Source organism: Lepisosteus platostomus, chromosome 7 (genome assembly GCF_059453375.1).
Source record: "Lepisosteus platostomus isolate fLepPlt1 chromosome 7, fLepPlt1.hap1, whole genome shotgun sequence".
Taxonomy (NCBI): domain Eukaryota; kingdom Metazoa; phylum Chordata; class Actinopteri; order Semionotiformes; family Lepisosteidae; genus Lepisosteus; species Lepisosteus platostomus.
The window spans coordinates 47,075,995-47,095,581 of NC_142617.1; the positions used below are offsets into that span (position 1 = coordinate 47,075,995).

General features: G+C 38.1%; 2 protein-coding genes across 2 annotated transcripts in view; one reads left to right on the forward strand and one right to left on the reverse strand.

The window, feature by feature from the left end:
- galk2 (galactokinase 2) overlaps nt 1-5,561 on the reverse strand; it is a 30,745-nt gene extending 25,184 nt beyond the window's left edge. Inside the window, exons 1-5 of the mRNA XM_088640827.1 lie at nt 5,461-5,561; nt 4,253-4,568; nt 2,944-3,032; nt 2,485-2,608; nt 1,796-1,886 (exon numbers count right to left, since the gene is read on the reverse strand). Coding sequence (XP_088496953.1) covers nt 1,796-1,886; nt 2,485-2,608; nt 2,944-3,032; nt 4,253-4,305 — 357 coding nt within the window. The 5' untranslated portion in view covers nt 4,306-4,568; nt 5,461-5,561. The remainder of the gene's footprint in view (nt 1-1,795; nt 1,887-2,484; nt 2,609-2,943; nt 3,033-4,252; nt 4,569-5,460) is intronic.
- cops2 (COP9 signalosome subunit 2) lies at nt 5,519-15,157 on the forward strand. The gene is made up of 13 exons (XM_088640828.1): nt 5,519-5,651; nt 7,618-7,731; nt 8,175-8,252; nt 8,990-9,115; nt 9,416-9,505; nt 10,051-10,128; nt 10,530-10,704; nt 12,059-12,237; nt 12,482-12,534; nt 13,158-13,255; nt 13,450-13,532; nt 13,674-13,732; nt 14,292-15,157. The coding sequence occupies exons 1-13, from the start codon at nt 5,598-5,600 to the stop codon at nt 14,434-14,436; spliced, it is 1,332 nt and encodes a 443-aa protein (XP_088496954.1). The 5' UTR covers nt 5,519-5,597; the 3' UTR covers nt 14,437-15,157.
- The last annotated feature ends 4,430 nt before the right edge of the window (nt 15,158-19,587 follow it).

Consider the following 19,587-nt stretch of genomic DNA (forward strand, 5'->3'; position numbering starts at 1 on the left):
TTTTCAATAAAAGCATATGTTTCTAGCCTCTTATGTAAAGCTTGGAGGCCGTATTCTACCCAACCTCTTGCAACTCAGTCTTTTACTGACTACGCTCTCAAACTCCCTTTCCAGAGACTGAAGCAGATTGTGGCCGAGAATGATGCTGCTGCCTGCGCCCTTTCCTACAGGGTGGCAGCCACTGCAGTTCTCAAACCACGTGGGGAATATATTGAAACTGAACCTGATCCATGGGGTTGTCTCAAACGTGAAGCGGACTTTCAGAGTTATCACGCCATGCCTGAAAAAAATAGACTCCAGTTTTCAGAGAAGAAAATCAGCCCAGACAAGTCTCGCTGTAGTTAAATCCCAATGGGCTTACATGCTCAAATTAATATAAACAGATGATCCCCCCCGGACCCCATCAGCACCAGACTTTTAAGTGTTTATCATAGTCTGCTAAATTTCATTTCTGCCAGCTTTTTTCCATATAAAACCTGCTCAACTCATTCACTCTTAATTTAAAACGTTCCCGATTGTGCGTTTTAAAATCATGACAGATATCTCTTACAACATGTTTATAACTTGTTCTTATTTTAGCAAATGAAAGTACAAGACCTTGTTTTCAAATAGTCCATCGGCTAGACGTCAAAACAGAAAAGGTTTGGATTATGTCCTTTTCTTGTTATTATTTTTCCTTAGGTATCAAAGAATAGCTTATCCAAACCAAACCAAATATTGCATTTATTTCGGAGGACCACTAATACTTTAGAAGAATTTTTCCTCAACAATCCCAAAACCAAACAATATTGTTCTAATCCTCCTGATGTCCTTTTGGCTGCAAAACTAGTAACAGAAAAAGACAAATGCATTTTGCATTAGTCTCTAATCCTTCTTCCTTCCACAGAGAAATAAGATAATTAGGTACGCAGAACAAAAAACAAGAGAAATCAGGAAATATAAACCACGGTTACTCTATCTGCTTAAGATGTAGTGTGACCCTGATATTTGAGAAAGTGGAGTGGACACTAATGCCAAGAACATGCGAGTCGATGTTATCATTGCAGAGGAACACATTTAGACAGTGACAGGAATATTAACCAGAAATTAAACTTCATTGCAGACACGCTAGTTTAACCCATTTCCTGCTATTTCAGACTCAACTCCAAATGTCACTATCTTTAGCTCAATACAGTCACAGTAGCTGGAATTTTGTAGCTTTTATGCATCTACTTCCTTTAAAAACTGTCAAAGGTTAAATGGCTTACACATATTTTGTACCTCAGTAATTGTTTTGCAAAATATATATTTATGTGCCCCAATCATATTAAATGATGTACAGTACACAGGTGTAACTTTAATTTCATAGCTCTAAGAAAGCACAGGCATACACTGCCCGCATATGTGAATGAACAAACACACTACCAGAAAGGAATGCCATTTTGGGGCATTTTATTAAACCATTTCTTAACATTTTAAAATACCACATATAACAGAAATCATAACATCTTAATACAACAAGGCCTTTCTATAATAAGCCCAAAATCATATTTGTTATAGTACGATATTACACGTTTTACTTACTTGATGTATTTATAGCACATAAAATCGTATATAAAGCAAAGCACAACTGCATAGTGCCCTTTAGATGTGTAATTAGCACATATCAGTCTTGTTCTGTTCAGATGTATCATTAAAATGATATTGGAAATAATCTCATGCCATTACCTTTCCTGTGTGGAATATAGAAGAAAATGGTCTGTTGTTGTTGAAGTGAAAATATCTATTGTTTTTATATTGTATATATGTTTCTCACCTGTATTCCTTTCAGGCCACAAAGAAAATAGTAATACCATAAAGGCTGAGACTTGTCAATCTGAACGTCTTCAAATGACACTTTGAAGTCCCTGAAAAATAGCAGGAGTGAAATGTCAGAATTCACATATGGCAAAATACTGACATCTTGTGGTAAACAATGGATCTGTAGCTTCCGTCGAGCACTACGGGATCATGGAGTACAGGGTCTGTATCACAGCATAATACAGAGGGAAGGCACTTCATTCCTTCTCAGCCTTTAATGTGTCACTGCACCAATCAGGTAGATAAGTCAAATAAGCTGTGTTACCCAGGTTTTACTCAGGTGTTAATTGAATGGCACCTCTCAAAGTTTAGGGAACTGGAGGGCCAGCGTTGCACATCACTACCAGAGTACAAAAACTAAACAGGTATTCACCCATAGAAAAACAAACCCTATTTACCATGTCTTCTCATATAAAACGGCTTCTTTAAATGTCTTATTTCCATTTTTCTATGGTCCTGAAGAATGATTAGGTTATTAAATGAACCCTGAAAATCTGTCATTGGAAACAAAGTATATGTAGAAATACTTTCCACACACCAATTGTCTGATGTCAAATTTATTTAGTATTTCTTTACTGACACACTCTTCAAAATATTGAAGGACTTGTATTTTAATGTATGTTAACCAGTAACTAATGTCCTTACGTGTAGAGGGGATTTGAATTCGCCAGCTGGGCTGTTTGCGTCTTACTGAGGGACACAGCTGCTAGGATATCTTGCTCTATGGCCATGGGTAGTACAGCATATCCACAGTAGTCAATGTGTTCTCCTATAACAATAAAGGGACTTTAGCACGAATCAAAATAGAACAGTTTTAAAATGTTAGCAATTTTTGTAAAAGGGCAGGTCTACATTATGTTCTCTCCATATATCCAAGTAATTGATTATTAAAATATTTAAGAGAATTGGGATTTTAGATTGTAGCTTCAACTTAATGTCAAATTATAAGACTACAGCATTAAGAAGAATTAAAAATGTTTCCACAAGAGGAAACTGAATATATTACAAAATATTTTATTTTTTTGGGAAATATAATTTCATGTTTTAAGTTATTTCAAACACTTCAGAATGAAGAAAAAAGAATGCAAAGTAAGAAAAGATTACCAATTAAATTTACTCGGCCAGGAGCTCGTGCATAAAAAACGGGGTCTTCTCCAAATTTCTCTATGAATTTTTCCTTCAATTTCTGGAACCTAAAAAGACAGAATCAATTCATAGAAAGCACATTGACAATCATACTGCTCAATGTATAGAAAATCAGCTACAGGAAACAGAAGTGGAAAATTCAAAACCTTGAGTGGTTACATTTGTAGCAGGACATCCCATGATTTAGATGATGTTGAATTGCCCACTGCTGTGTCAGCATCGATAAAAATAATTTGCTTTGGTTGGTGTCTTCTGCTCGTCACTTATTCCTCTTTCACAAACCCTATTCTAACTCAGTTTTTATGTACAGAACACAATGTGCAATCCCTTTCCCTGGCTAACTTAATGGCTTACCTTTCTTTCTCCTCAGTAACGCTAAAGAGTGCTCACGGGAGACACAGGGGTCTTTCTGTCTTAGTACATATCTAAAAACAAAAAAAGAAGCTACTCTAAAGAGGCCAGAAATATTTTGTTACGGATCTGAAGGTGTTATAGACGCATATCCTTGCAAAACGCTGATGTTATTTCTTTGTGAGTTACGTGGTACTTCTGATGGAAAACCTTTATAGTGTCGCTCTTAATAAGTAGAAATGCAAAAGCCTTTGAATAAATCTAAACAACTGGAGTGGGAGTGTGGTTTATAACAAGGACCTTGTCCTTAAAGGCTTACGCGAAGCGCAAGATGTTCTTGCTTTTTAGCTTTTCATTGAGGATCGCTTACTTGAAGTTGCAGAACTGTTGTGAGCTACTTAAATGCCTCAGTGCACGCACTAGACAGCTCCTCGAGTATGACCCTACTGTCGCTATCACAGCGCTAGAAATACTGAAATAAGATCCGGACAATAATAATCTTTGAATTTATTGATCAGTTGAAGCAATTAAAATGCAACATACGTTTCATGATGGACAACACCAAAACAACAGATCGAGACTTGTGGCAGTAGTTTATAAAGGTGGGAAAAACTTAAATATCCCTCATTTGTCTTGAGTTCTCATGATGTTTTACTATCATCAGCTACTGAAGCACTTGTATTACCGCTAATGCATTTCAAAGAGGAAACTTGGTAAACCAAAATGAAGCTATTACTTCGTTGTAATTGGAAAAATGTGGAAATGTATTCAATTTAAACTTGAGTTCGGTATTTGAAAAGTATTTGATCCAACAGGGAATAAGACTAAAAAATAAAGACGTTTCCTGTTTTGCGATACTTAAACTTTACGTTATTAATACATTTGCAGTTCTTTAACTTTTATACCTTTAACTTACCTCTCATTTTCAGTCGGTTTTACCTGCAGCTTTGCAGGCGCATTTGTAGCCATAATAAGTTTTTCTTTAGAAGTCGTTCACTACGTCGAATATTATCAATATCAAAACTGGAAATAATCCAGGTAATCAATATGCCAGCAAGTGAAACTTCTTATTTTACAGTAAAGATACTTGGATCTTCAAATCACTTCATCAGCTGACAGTCCCACGAAGGTCTTCCGGATACAGCTCACTGTTAGCACACGGAAATCCTGTTCAATGTACCATGAGGAGTCGAAATACTCAGAGAATTCGGAATTTTGTCGCTAAGGGAAATCTGAGTGGAGAAAAAAAAATAAAAATCTGATTTTCAGATCGCTTGCTACTTCAGATTTGTTTATTGTGCTTACTGGATTGCCACGGTCGCCTTTGTGAAACACTGAGTGCACCTTCACGAACAGTTTTATGTTCCGAATACCTCATGCAGTAAAATGTTGCCAGCATATAAACGTACAGGTATATTAGGTAGCTAGTTATTTAACTTAGACTATGGACGTGTACAGAAATTGGTAAAGGCAAAACCCTTGCATTTTTTAATATTTTTTATCCTACAGTTATCGAAAAATATAAACATTTCGTTTCTTTACTTTTTAATTTAAATAGTTTGTTTCTGAATTCAATTTCCTTCAACTACGAAAACCAGTTAATAAACTCCAATTCATCATGTTGTGACAGAGTGGTAATTCGCATAATACTACACATTAAGATCCCTAGATGGAATCCACATTATTATATGTTTAAATATGATAACGAAAATGTGTCAATCAAGTTAGGAAAACTGATTATTTCACTTTCATTATATGAACAAGGTATTCTAGCCTGGGGACCTGTAACCTGCAAATGAGAAGTTGTGTGTTGTGTGTTTGAATATACATTCTCTTCGTGTGAATAGATGTGAGAGTTTTCAAAGATCTATGCTGTACAAGTAACGGTATAATAGAATAGATCATGGATGTCCCGCACAATATACATTAGTAGCACAGGTGAGCTACTGTTGATCAAAGAATAGTGCCTGAGAGCATTATAACAACATTACGGCTAAGGATAAAGGACAGGTCAGCTTGCGTCTTTTCAACTTGGTCGTGCAGTACAGTTATTATATAGATTTATTGTGCTAAAAATAATTGTAGTTTACAATTACGGCAGTCAAGAAGAACAACATTCCTCACCGGCACCCGGAAGGACGTTGTTGTACTGAAGTCCAGCGCAGGCGCACTACGAGTTTCCCGGCACCACACACCAGTGAGTCGGTGTCGCGGAGGATGCTGGGAAGGACTGGGTCTGAACTCCCGGAGTCCGAGTCAAGATGTCTGACATGGAGGATGACTTCATGTGCGACGATGAGGAAGATTATGACCTGGTAAGGGATGAAAAAATTGAGTCTTGTTATTTGATGCTGCTCGAGGTTGTCATTTACAGACTTGCCCCCATTGCAGAGGTCTCTGGTCTTTAATAGTTGATGAACTGCAAACACGATCATGTCAGCTTTTACTTCGGATTGGACGCTAGTGGCTATTTGCTGTCTGTGGAAATGGGGGTGTTCATGATGTTTGGTGTACTTTTTTCAACCCATATAGCATCTCAAGCAAAGTGTTTGTTGAAATATCTATAATGTTAAAAAGGACCAGATTTGCATACGGCATTTATTTATGCACGGTCGCCTTTCGTGCTGTTCTCAGTCCGTAAAGGCGAACAGGCCTGCTTCATTTGTCGATGCTTGTGCAGGGGTAGCTCAGCCTGGGCCCGATCAACCCGCTAAGAGAGGTCCTGAGGCTGAGGCAGAAATGTTTTAAACTGGCGTTTTTGCTGAGCGCTGCAGAATTAGCCTGGATGAAACGAGGAGGATGTGCGTTAGGAGTTGCTGCAGCTACGGATTGCACAGCGGCCGAATACTGTGTTTACCTCCCAGCTGTGTCTTCAGAGCGGAGGAGGCTCCGGGCGTACGATCTCCTGTACCCCCAGAAACACCCGAACTCGCATAACACACACCGGGGGAGGAGACGCGCTTGAGGCTAAAGGCAATTCAGTCGGGGCTGATAATAGTTACATCACGGATGCATTAAGTTCTAAAATTGTTAAACAGCGATAGGGTACAGCTTTTAATCGGCACCAGTGTTGGCTCACTTTTATTATCTTTATCATCACAGATTATTTTACCTGTGCTGTCCTTGCATATATTCAGTTTAGAGATTTTTGATAAATGTCTTTTAAGATAAGCTTTTCACCAGACACCGGAGCCGTGGTTAACATTCTCTGTTTAGTAGCAAGTTGTATGGTGTCTAAATAGACATTCTTTATTAAGTTGATGAATGGCAAAGATTAGAAAATTCTTTAGTTCATGTGAGCTGATAGTCGCTGTATTATTATTATTATTGTTGTTGTTGTTGTTGTTGTTGTGAAGGTTTGACTCTATGACTTGTTCAGCAGTTCTGAAATTTAATTTAGATTAAAATATCTTAAAGGCCTGTGGTTTTAAGTAAGTTTGATAAATTCACATTTATTTACTGGCAACTCAGTGAATAGCCTTTCTTTCTGCTTTTTTTAAACAAAATGTTTACAATTCTACATTATAAAAATGTAACACTCAGGTACTACATGGTATAGATTTTGTCAGGTTAGTATTTTAGCATTAAACATAGTATTTCACAGTGGTTTTCCTGCACATTTATATCACTTTTTGGCTAACAATGTGCCATGAAACCTTTTTTACTCTTTTAGACTGTAAACGTAGTGTGATGTTTTCTGCACTGTCTCTTTTGCTATAAGGTGCTAAACATTTCTAGAAGATCCTAAAAGGACTGATAATTAATCTTTATTACTTTGTCTTCACAATGTGTTTGTTTGTGTAAAACAGATTTTAAAACTTTGGTTTCATGTTGTATAGCTCATCTAGCTATACAATTATACAGTTAAGGAACAAGTAATGGGTTTATTCCATGCTGAATAGAGCAGAAAGAAAATAAGTGTTTTGGCTGTGGAGCCATCTTCGGATGTGAGAAAGTGTTTTACTTAGCTTGATTTACTTTAGCTTTCTTACACCTGAAGAAGGCTCCACAGCCGAAACATTGTTTTCTTTCTTCTCTTTTCAGCATGGAATAAACCTATTACTTGTTCCTTTGCAGCCTATGTATTCTGACGCAGCTACCCACCTGAACTACTTCAACTATACAACTATACAACTGTACAGAGCTACATAGTTCTGTATTGACTGCCTAATATGTTCTTTGAACATCCTAGTTTTCTAAATGAGCTCATCCACTGCCTTATTTACTAGATTTTGTGGACCCTTGTCCAGGGTTAATTGCCTTTTCTTCCCTTTCTTAAAGGAGTACTCAGAAGACAGCAACTCTGAGCCCAATGTTGATCTGGAGAACCAGTACTACAATTCCAAAGCCTTGAAGGAGGATGATCCAAAAGCAGCCTTGAGCAGCTTCCAGAAGGTTTGTGAGTTTCAGGGCTGAAATTGCACTGTTGTAATGAGAGTTCTGCTGCAGCATTGAAGAAAATCAGTGATTACTATCAGGTGGGAAAAGAGGTAACAGTTAAACACCATTCTGGTGTACTACACTGATTTATCAGGCTTTAAGTTCATGAATGCAGTAAAAGTCTCTGAAGTGTTCCTGTGACTGTGTGTGCTTGCTGTAATGTGCTAGCTACTTTCTTGTCCAGGGTGTAGTCCTGTTTTGCAATCTGTTTTCAGGATACGCTCTGATATGCTATGACTCTTAATAGGAGGTATATAGCTCTGGTTTCATGTATGGATGGAGTAAAATTGCCAACTTGTTGTACTGACTTCCATGGGTAATTTTCTGGTTGTCTTAAAACAGTTTACAGTGGTTTCCTAATATACATCTGAAAAGCTTGATTGTCTTCTCTCTGGCAGGTTTTGGAGCTTGAAGGTGAAAAAGGAGAATGGGGGTTCAAAGCACTGAAACAGATGATTAAAATAAACTTCAAACTGGTAAGAGGCAGTTACACGCTGCTGACACAACACAAATATGAAGTAATGAGTTTTAGGTCAGGGAGACACTTGGATAAAGATTACGGATGAGGCTGATATTTCCTTCATTTTGTTATGTGTTGAAAAGTTGTTCTAAGTCCTAGGGTTTTCATGTTCAGACTTTTAATCATTTGTAATCTGTGCTATAACGTCAGAGCTGTCATATGAAAGACTTAAATACATGATTGTTCTGGGCTGTGTTGCATTGGCATTGAAGAGGTTAAATTTGATGCTAGAGGAAAGGGCTGACAGTGGAGTTTTTGGAGCTCCTCAGCTCTGTGGCTCTCGAACTTAGTGCTGTGTCGCGGAAAGTCACTCATTAGAGGCCTGCAACAACATCAGCAGCTGTAGCACTGCAGCCCCTATTTCCTAAGTAAATGAAGTTAACAGCAGTGTTATACCAAGTGTGCTGTTTAAAATACAAATAGCAGCATGTTTTTAATATAAACCATGTTTTTTTGCCACAGTTCAAATTCCCAGCTTAATTTCTTACATTATTAGCGTGAGATTGTCATGCATTAATAGTACACTCATAGTTTAATTTTTGAATTGTTAAAACACTATTGTAACCTGTAAACATTTAAACTGAACACTAGGGGGAGTGGCAGATTTCATTCCTCCTTAGTATGGTGACAATGTGTAATGAAGAAATCACTTATTAGTGTTGATGGTTTTGCTGTCTTCTCTCTGTATTACAGACTAACTACCCAGAGATGATGAATAGGTACAAACAGCTACTCACCTACATCCGGAGTGCCGTCACAAGGAATTATTCAGAGAAATCTATTAATTCAATCCTTGATTACATCTCCACCTCAAAACAGGTGTGATCTGCAACCTTAAGAAAAATACACTGCATACAGGTCGCGAGTATGCTTGAGTAGTAAACTTTTTGTGAATTGTAAGTCTGTTATGTTAAAATAGTAATGTAAATTGCTTGGTAGAAGAAGTTAAACATTTATTGGTAAGACTGCGGCTGGGACATCTATACAGCATACCAACAAAAAAAAAGCCAGAAAATGTATAACGTTTTTTTTCATTGCTTTTATATTTGCTTGCATTGACTGACTCATACCTCAGCTTGGTGCCTATTTTTCTCACAAATCATTATGGTTCCTTTGTAGATGGACTTGCTACAGGAATTCTATGAAACGACCCTGGAGGCACTGAAAGATGCGAAAAATGACAGACTGTGGTTTAAAACGAACACAAAGGTAACTGCAGGGCAGACAGAAATCAAGTGATACAAAGTACACTGAATGTTTTAGTAATACTGACTACTGATTACAGGTTTTTATCTTGAAGGACCTGCAGAGTCCTTTAACAGAAAAGAGTACTACAATAAAGAAAACAAAACAGTCTCCCTCATTTGCTGTAAAGTCTAGTCTGCCTAGTCTAGGGGCCTTGTCTGGGGTTCTGTTATACTGTTCTGTGAATGGAAGATGGTCTTTATGCAAAAATGTGCTGTGATGTCTTTAACTGACCGGTTGTCCATAAAAACCAGACCACACTGTCTGAAGTGGCCTTGCATACATAGAAAGTTGAGAAAAATAGACCAAGATAAATAGGAGTCCACTATTTCAAAAGATTTTAATCCACCTGCTTTTGATTTAAAAGTCAGATGTGTCTTTTTGAGATGCATGACATTACGCACTTAACTGTTCAGAATGTACAGTTGGATGAAAAATGAAATGAAATCTCCATGCCTGCCAATAATGAATTATAATATTATAATTATAATTTGAATTATTAATTTTAGCTTGGAAAGCTGTATTTAGAGCGGGAAGAATATGGAAAGCTTCAGAAGATACTGAGACAACTGCACCAGTCTTGTCAGGTATAGTCTTTATCTTAACAGTCTTAAAATGAAGCATAAATGGCTCTTTTTGCAAAAAAATATTGATTTCAGGGTAGGGCTTCTTTATAATCACCTTTTCAAAAAGTGACCAAATATGGAATTTCTGTTGATCTCATTGTTTTTTATTATAAAGATCATGCACCTATAAAAACTTGACCTTGAAATTGTTCAGGTAGTCACTTAACAGTATACCTTCAGTTTTTTGAAAAGTGAACTTTCTAATAAGTGTTTCTTAAACATGTGTTGAGTAACCAGTTTTCTTAAAGAGTACCGGAAGTTCAGATTCTGCACCAAAATGGTTCTGCTCTTTCTGCACGATTGGCATGTAGCCACATAAATGCTGCTTGTTAGGATTTTGTGTACCATCGTGTTTTTTTTAGACGGACGATGGAGAAGATGATTTGAAGAAAGGCACACAGCTGCTGGAAATCTATGCTCTAGAAATACAGATGTACACTGCACAGAAGAACAACAAGAAACTGAAGGCACTGTACGAGCAGTCTTTGCACATTAAGTCTGCCATCCCTCATCCACTGATCATGGGTGTCATAAGAGGTAAAGAGATCTGCATGCAGCACAGGACAATATCAGTACCAATTTTTTGGCTCCCGAGAAAGATTTCCCTGTGAACCCTGTATGTGTTGTATATTCGGGGTATTTGGTTGACATTGTGTAAGGTTGTAGTGACAAAATGCAGGATCATTTCATGTGATTATTTACAAACCGGCATGAAATTCCACTGCACACCAGTAGGTGGCATTGCAAACTTTGTAATTGCATTAGTTGGAAATTACAAATCCAGATTGCATAGTGCTTTAAAAGGAAGTACAGAGATTCCTTGGCTGAACGTTATGAATCAAAAATTAATTCCAATGAGAATGTGTAAATGTGAAATTATATGGATCCTGAATACCTGAAAATTGCAGTTTTCATACTTTTGTGTAGTTAAAAGGAAGTACAGGACAGTTGTTTGTGTTTTCTAATTATTTTAATTACTGATCATTAAAGCCAAGTTAACCTAAGAAATCACTTTCCACACCTCAAATGAAATTTCTACAGTAGGTATGGTATTTAAAGTAGTAATTCAAACTTACTTAACAAACAATACATGTAAAGGTTTTCTTTAATAAAACTAATTATTAATATAGAAAATTAAATAAAATTGTAATAAAGAGTAAATTAAATGAATTACATAAAGAATGGGATGCTTAGACCTAGGCTATATACTGACATAGCTCCGTTGACTGCAGTATGCTACTCATCAACGATACAATTACGCTTATTATAGCCAAAGCAGGTTTGTATTTCATGAATCATGTATAAATGTACGTGCTTGTAGCAAAATTTGTAATGCATACATAGTGGATTATTTAGGAAGCTTGACGCTATCCTACATATTGTATTTCTTCTCCTGCAGTAGGATGCTCACCAATTAAGGAATTTGTTTTGTGAAAGTATGTTTGTATGTTGCAAAATGAGTATAAATGTGCACTTCTTGTTGCTGTGGAAATTGGTTATTAGTAAATCGAAGGGGTCCTGTAGTGCCGTTTCGAAACTAAATTGCCTGAATATTTTGGCTAAAAGTTCAAGGAAGTGTTTTGGTTTTTAGCTCCCTGTCATGTTGGTTGAGGTTTTTACAGTGTAGAGCCATTAGCTTCGGGGTTAAATAAGAAACCTACACTTCTAGGACTGTGGTGTTTTTAGTTTCAGGTGTGTTTAAAGAAATGTACCACAACAAGGAAATTGCTGCTTTTTCTTGCATGTTGAATGTTTTATGAATATGTGCAATTTTTAAGTTTGTTAGAAATTCCCCTGGCAAGATGCAAACTGCTTTGGCTATTTCCATGTATTAAATGACATGCTTGCTGCTTTATAACTAACAAGAAGGTCATTTGTTTCTGACTTTCAGAGTGTGGAGGCAAGATGCACTTAAGGGAAGGGGAATTTGAGAAAGCCCACACTGATTTCTTTGAGGCTTTCAAAAATTACGATGAATCAGGGAGTCCCAGACGAACAACTTGCTTGAAATACCTGGTTTTAGCAAATATGCTAATGAAGTCGGGCATAAACCCATTTGACTCTCAGGAGGTATGGGCCTTAATTCTTTTGTTTTTTTGTTTAAATGTACTAAAACAAAGGTATTTTTGACGAGGTGTTGAAAGCTGGGTGATCGTTGGTTATTCACTTTTTTAGGTATTAAAATGAGTTTTAAAATATATTTTGCTGACCTTTTGGACTATTGTTTTTTGTCTGAGGGGCTTATAATATTTTGTTAATGATTTCTCATGATGTAGTTGTCTCTGATCGTTTGTGTTTTAATTTTTACATTTAGGCTAAACCTTACAAAAATGATCCAGAGATTCTTGCAATGACAAATTTAGTAAGGTAAGGAGATCTTGAATCGTTCTTCCATGACCCTTTTTGAGTCTTCACAATAAACTATTTGTATGTTTCTCAGCTGTACAGCCAGTGTAATCCACTGTATATGCCATTGGGCAGTAGGACTTGTTTGTGCTTTTCTAAGCAAGTGTACAGTGCGATAGACTGGCCACACAGGTTTCTTTTAACCCTGTGAAATCTGACAGGTTTTTGCTAAACCTGAACTGTTTGACATGCTCCTTTATAACTGAACTAATTTTAAATAATTTAAGTTTCACTGGTTCAAAAAATATAACATTTATGATAGCTAGAGTTTAAAGTACGTGCGTCTCGTTAATTTTAAAAAGCAAAACAGATAGGAGTCTGTGGTTAAGCCTAGGAATTCTGCATGAGGTGGGAACAGTTAAGGAGACTTGTTTTCTTCACAATTAATTATTTCCATGTTGAGCCAATGGAATATTTAGAACATATTTACAGTTACTTCCTTCACTTATAACAAATGCTTAATTATCCACTTACAGGGGAAAAAAGGTTCCTGAAGAAGGTTTAGCTGAAATTGATTTGCTGTGCAGTTGATGAAACCGCACTGTATGTATTTGATTTTTACATGAATGTATTTTTCTTCCTAGTGCCTACCAGAATAATGACATCACCGAGTTTGAGAAAATCCTGAAAACAAATCACAGTAACATCATGGATGATCCCTTTATAAGGGAGCACATTGAAGGTGAGTGTATGTTCTGGAATTTGTCTGCTGCAAGAAATGTCCCCTATCAATTAAATAAAAAAAATGCAGGCTTCGTTAATAAACAGTTGCACAGGTGTATTTAACAGAACTGTGTGTTTGACTTGCATATAGTTGTTTGCCTATGAAAATGTGCTGAGTCTCTGAGTAATGGCATTCTCTGATCTTTCTCACAGAGTTGTTGCGGAACATCAGAACACAAGTGCTCATAAAATTAATTAAGCCTTACACTAGAATACACATACCTTTTATTTCCAAGGTAAGCTTGTTCTTAACGTGGGAAATTTGGTGATGTTTCATGGAGATCTGATTACAGTGTCTCTGCACTTGTATTATATATTAATTCCTAACTTGTTGTATATACTACTTTATCATTGTCTGTTCTTTCATGTTTTTGAAGGAGTTGAACATTGATGTTTCGGATGTAGAGAGCTTGCTTGTGCAGTGCATATTGGACAAGTAAGTTCAGTATTTTTCTCTTGTCTCTGCACCACAGCATTCTCTTTACTTCGTGGAGTTAAAGTTCAGTCCAGTATTTTGGACAACGTCAACGCCAGGAGTACACTGGACTGTTTTAATCAGCTGGCAAAATACAGCAGGTTCCTTGGCTTACATTTGCCACCTGAAATAGAGGATTATTTGTGCAATTTATTCCAGGATATGTGAGAAAATCTTACCCGGGCTTCTGCCATAATGGATTTCCAGGCACAGGTTGTTTAAATTGCAGGATTAACCTTAACTGTGACAAAAGTAATGCACCTTAGAAACCAGGAAGAAAACAAAATCCAGGCTCACTGGTTCTGGCTGTGTGCCTGCATGCCACTGTTTATGTGGCCTGCAGGCTTTCCGCTAAGTCTCCTGCATTTGTTTTCAGAAATTGGCGATCCAGAGAATCAAGGATGTGTGTGTTTTGGTTAATGCAATCAGTTTTGATTTCGAAAGGTGGCCACTTTAGTCACAAGCTTGCGCTTGGAGTTGGCGTCATTGTAAATACCTGTGCTTTTTTTTTTCTTTTCAGCACTATTCATGGCCGGATTGATCAAGTCAACCAGCTGCTGGAGCTGGATCACCAGAAAAGAGGAGGGGCCCGATATACTGCATTAGATAAATGGACAAATCAACTGAACTCTCTCAACCAGGCCATTGTTAGTAAGCTGGCTTGACTGAGAAGTCTTATTATTAGTACTTAAAGCAGCAATGCAGTGATGTTAATCTTCAAACAACTGGGAATGGCAGAACTACTATCGGTTGACGTGTCCTGAATATTGGAGCTTTGACAGAAGTGCTTTCTTTAATCAGCTGGTTTGTGTTTTGCTGCTGCAGTTTCCCAAGACAAACAGCTTTAATATCCAGAAGAAAACCAAAACTCTATGGGATTACGCTGTATTGACATCCAGCCCTTACCAATGTAATAGTGTTTTATCCAGGGCAATCGAATGACCAGATGGAAGACTTTGTCATGGTTTTAAACACACATTGACATGTTGTTTTGGTAAATGTTAAAAAAGAACAGTTTACCTGTAGGATTCTTCAGAAAAAAAAAGTTAAAACATAATCTGCAATAACTTGAAGTGTATACTTACTTTGAACACTTTTTTCATGTGTAAAGCAGCATGTTTGCTGTATTCTGCAAAATGTACGATTTCCAAGCCGTGATTTTCGGTACCTGCAGTTGTAGTTAAAAATTTAGAAAATACTCCCTCTTCAGTGGCATACAGCCACTTTAGTTTTCAAGCAGCAAAATAAAGCAGTACAGCTTGACATTGTTTAACACGGATTAAGTTCCTTTATTTTGTTTTGTGATGCTTTATATATTGTATTTTCTTTTTGCAAGAAATGCACAATGCCTGTTTTTTTTTTTCTTAAAAAATGATCTAATTTTAACACTCGTGCTTCCGTTTTATATTTACGTGAGAATATGGGATGGTTCTTGTCTGGATTTTATAGCCACAAGGTCAAAGTAGAAGGGATATTCACAGTGCAGTCCTAATTTACCTGGTGCCTAATTTGCTTGTGATATGTGCATTTTTAAAAATCATTCCTTCTCATTTGAAAGGCAAAGTATGAAAATAAAGTTCACTTTTTGTTCACAGTGTTGGAAAAAGACAATTACCCTGCACCAGCTACATCTTAAACATGTTTTAGTGATATGTACTGGGATCTTGCATTTTTAGCACACAATTTACTGCCTTTAGATTTTACAGGACTTACTGTGGAGCAGTGGTTAGCATGACTGCTTCACAATGCTGGGATGCTGGGTTCAGGTGTGGACCTGTGATGCTATCTGTGAGAAGTGTTCACATAGGTTTCCTCTGGGTGCTCCACTTTAATTGCACAGTCCCAAAACATACTGGTAGCTTAATTCACTTGAGGGAAACTTGCCCCTGGTGTGAGTGTGTTTGTTTGGTTATCGTACCCTGCAATGGACTTGTCCCGTAAGGGTGTTTTCCGTCTCAGTCCCCTTGCTTTCTGGAATAGGCTCTGGCTCCCCTGCGACCCTGGATTGGATTAAGCTGTTAGAAAATGAAAATCAACTTGTCCAGTGTAATACGTTAAGTTCATTATGAGTATATATGTTAAAGATGAAATAAAAAGATATTTAATTTTACATAGATAACACTCTCAAAAGTATTGTTCAGAACACAGAACTATAAACGTTGCAGTAGATGGAAAATGTGTTAAATATTTGAATGATCCATTTTGTTCACAAGAATGCTAATGAGTCTTCCCTTCCTGCTGCAAAGCTAGTCAAGGAAGGGCAATTAAATATTTTACAAAAACAGTAAGGGGTCAGAAGAGATATCCATGTTGGGTATTTCCTGACTTCTGCTGCAGTGCAGATACCTGTTGAGGTGTTTAACATATTTGAGCTTTTCTGGAAAATGAGCTCTGCTCTCTCCTGACTTCCAGCGAATGTCAAACATTCTTCTTCTGCATAGGACTGTTGTAATTTCTGGGAGTTGCTCAGGCACTCAATAAAAATTACCTGCCACAGCCAGATCTTCCAATAGCTATACACTTATGTACTTGCAACGCTAATGTGAGAAGTGTGCAGGGCACCGGGAAGAGCTCATAGATTTATGGCACAAGGAAGCACAAACATAGCGATTAAGAAAATAGGGAGATGTCTTTGAATGTGATCTAAACGATGTAGAAATAAACTGTTCTCTGCAACGCCAATGTGACTCATTTAAACTTCGTCAAGACAGCATGTAAGGTATGGATTCACCGATCATGTTGCCTTTTCTTGAAGTGTACAGGAACATTAGAGTAAGTAACCTGTGTGGCGCTAGCGGTGTTTTCTATACCCGAATGTTTAATATGAACTGGAAATTGCATTGAACACCAAAAAAATAGGTGAACAGGTGAAAAGAGGAGAAAAGAACATTTCAGCTGTGGAGTCTTCTTCAGACGTGAGAGAGAGAAAAATCGACAGTTGAAAAGGCATGGGAGAACAAAAACCAGGAGTGGAGAGGAGTCTGGAACAGAAGAGCAGCCGAATCGACACTTGGATGGTCTGAAGTCAAAACCTGCAAATAAATAGGAATAGAAGGAAACAAGTCTGCCATCGAGAGGAGGGAAGGTGTGATCCTAGTTTTAGGACAGTTTTTGTTTATAGATGTCTTTCTGCAATAGGAGTTCTGAAACCCTTTGAGAACGCAGACGGAGAGATTGGTATGATCATGGCCATTAGAGGTGAAAAACTATGGCTTCGAGAGATCTTTGATCCTCACAGTGCCGACATGCTCCCTGAAATGGTCTCCTAGTCTCCTTCTGTTTCACCAGTGTAGATAGCTGGGCATTTTCTGCAAGAGTTGCGGTAAATAAGGTTGCTGGAGGTACAAGATGCTGTCTGAGTCATCGGGAATTGTCCAGAGGGGCCTTGAATGTGCGTAGTATTGGATATATATTTACAGGTGGTGCAGCGAGTTCTGTTGCAGGGCAAGGTGCCTGGCGTGGAAGATTGCTGTGAGTGGTCAAGGGAGCTGTGAACAAGAAGGTTAAGCAGATTAGATGGTCGGCTATATGAGATGATAGGGCGGTCAGAAAAAGGGTACTAGTGGAGGGATCATCAGTAAGATGGGGAAGTTCTGGGGATAGAAGGGGTATTAGGTAATGTGGTAGGTGGTAGGTAATGGAATGCAATTGTGAGTCTGGGAGTTCCTGATTGAGTTGATGATCCGAAGGCTATTTTTTGCTCGGGAGAGAGGTTGGGTATCTTCTGTTAATGAAGAAAGAGTGCATTTTGAGGGCTTGGTTTTGGAAGTTTACATCGTCACTGCAAAGTCGTCGGAGCCTGAGGAACTGTGAAAAAGGAAGAGAATTTTAAGTACGTACGGGGTGAAATGAGCTGTACAGAAGATAGCTGTGTGAATCTGGGGTTTGTAATAGAAGTAGAGAGTCGTGAACGGTTAATAGAAGGGTTTATGTCCAGAAACGGAAGAGTAGTGGAAGATATGTTAACTGTATACTGGAGGAAATGGGTGGAAGATGGTGAAGTGATGCAGGAAATGTTCTAGCTGGTCATAAGAGCATGTGGCGGCACCGACACAGTTGGTGTATCGATTTATCCCTTGTAGAGGTCAGGGACAAAGCCAGTGTATGAACCGAAGAGGCATTCTTCTGCCCAGTTGACACATTTATTAGCATCGTTGGGTCCCATCCTGGTGTCCATGTCAGCTCCACTAACCTGCTGATAAAAAAGGTTATTGAACGAGAATGCATTCAGTGTGAGGACCAATTCTGCAAGACGTACAGTGCCTTGCGAAAGTATTCGGCCCCCTTGAACTTTTCAACCTTTTGCCACATTTCAGGCTTCAAACATAAAGATATAAATGTTTTATTTTATGTGAAGAATCACCAACAAGTGGGACACAATTGTGAAGTGGAACGAAATCTATTGGATTTTTGAAACTTTTTTAACTAATAAAAAAAAATGAAAAGTGGGGCGTGCAAAATTATTCGGCCCCCTTGCGTTAATACTTTGTAGAGCCACCTTTTGCTGCGATTACAGCTGCAAGTCGCTTGGGGTATGTCTCTATCAGTTTTGCACATCGAGAGACTGAAATTCTTGCCCATTCTTCCTTGCAAAACAGCTCGAGCTCAGTGAGGTTGGATGGAGAGCGTTTGTGAACAGCAGTTTTCAGCTCTTTCCACAGATTCTCGATTGGATTCAGGTCTGGACTTTGACTTGGCCATTCAAACACCTGGATACGTTTATTTGTGAACCATTCCTTTGTAGATTTTGCTGTATGTTTGGGATCATTGTCTTGTTGGAAGATAAATCTCCGTCCCAGTTTCAGGTCTTTTGCAGACTCCAACAGGTTTTCATCCAGAATGGTCCTGTATTTGGCTGCATCCATCTTCCCCTCAATTTTAACCATCTTCCCTGTCCCTGCTGAAGAAAAGCAGGCCCAAACCATGATGCTGCCACCACCATGTTTGACAGTGGGGATGGTGTGTTGAGGGTGATGAGCTGTGTTGCTTTTACGCCAAACATATCGTTTTGCATTGTGGCCAAAAAGTTCGATTTTGGTTTCATCTGACCAGAGCACCTTCTTCCACATGTTTGGGGTGTCTCCCAGGTGGCTTGTGGCAAACTTTAGACGAGATTTTTTATGGATATCTTTGAGAAATGGCTTTCTTCTTGCCACTCTTCCATAAAGGCCAGATTTGTGCAGTGTAAGACTGATTGTTGTCCTATGGACAGACTCTCCCACCTCAGCTGTAGTTCTCTGCAGTTCATCCAGAGTGATCATGGGCCTCTTGGCTGCATCTCTGATCAGTCTTCTCCTTGTCTGAGCTGAAAGTTTAGAGGGACGGCCAGGTCTTGGTAGATTTGCAGTGGTCTGATACTCCTTCCATTTCAAGATGATCGCTTGCACAGTGCTCCTTGGGATGTTTGAAGCTTGGGAAATCTTTTTGTATCCAAATCCGGCTTTAAACTTCTCCACAACAGTATTACAGACCTGCCTGGTGTGTTCCTTGGTCTTCATGATGCTCTCTGCGCTTTCAACAGAACCTTGAGACTATCACAGAGCAGGTGCATTTATACAGAGACTTGATTACACACAGGTGGATTCTATTTATCACCATCAGTCATTTAGGACAACATTGGATCATTCAGAGATCCTCGCTGAACTTCTGGAGTGAGTTTGCTGCACTGAAAGTAAAGGGGCCGAATAATTTTGCACGCCCCACTTTTCATTTTTTTATTAGTTAAAAAAGTTTCAAAAATCCAATAGATTTCGTTCCACTTCACAATTGTGTCCCACTTGTTGGTGATTCTTCACATAAAATAAAAAATTTATATC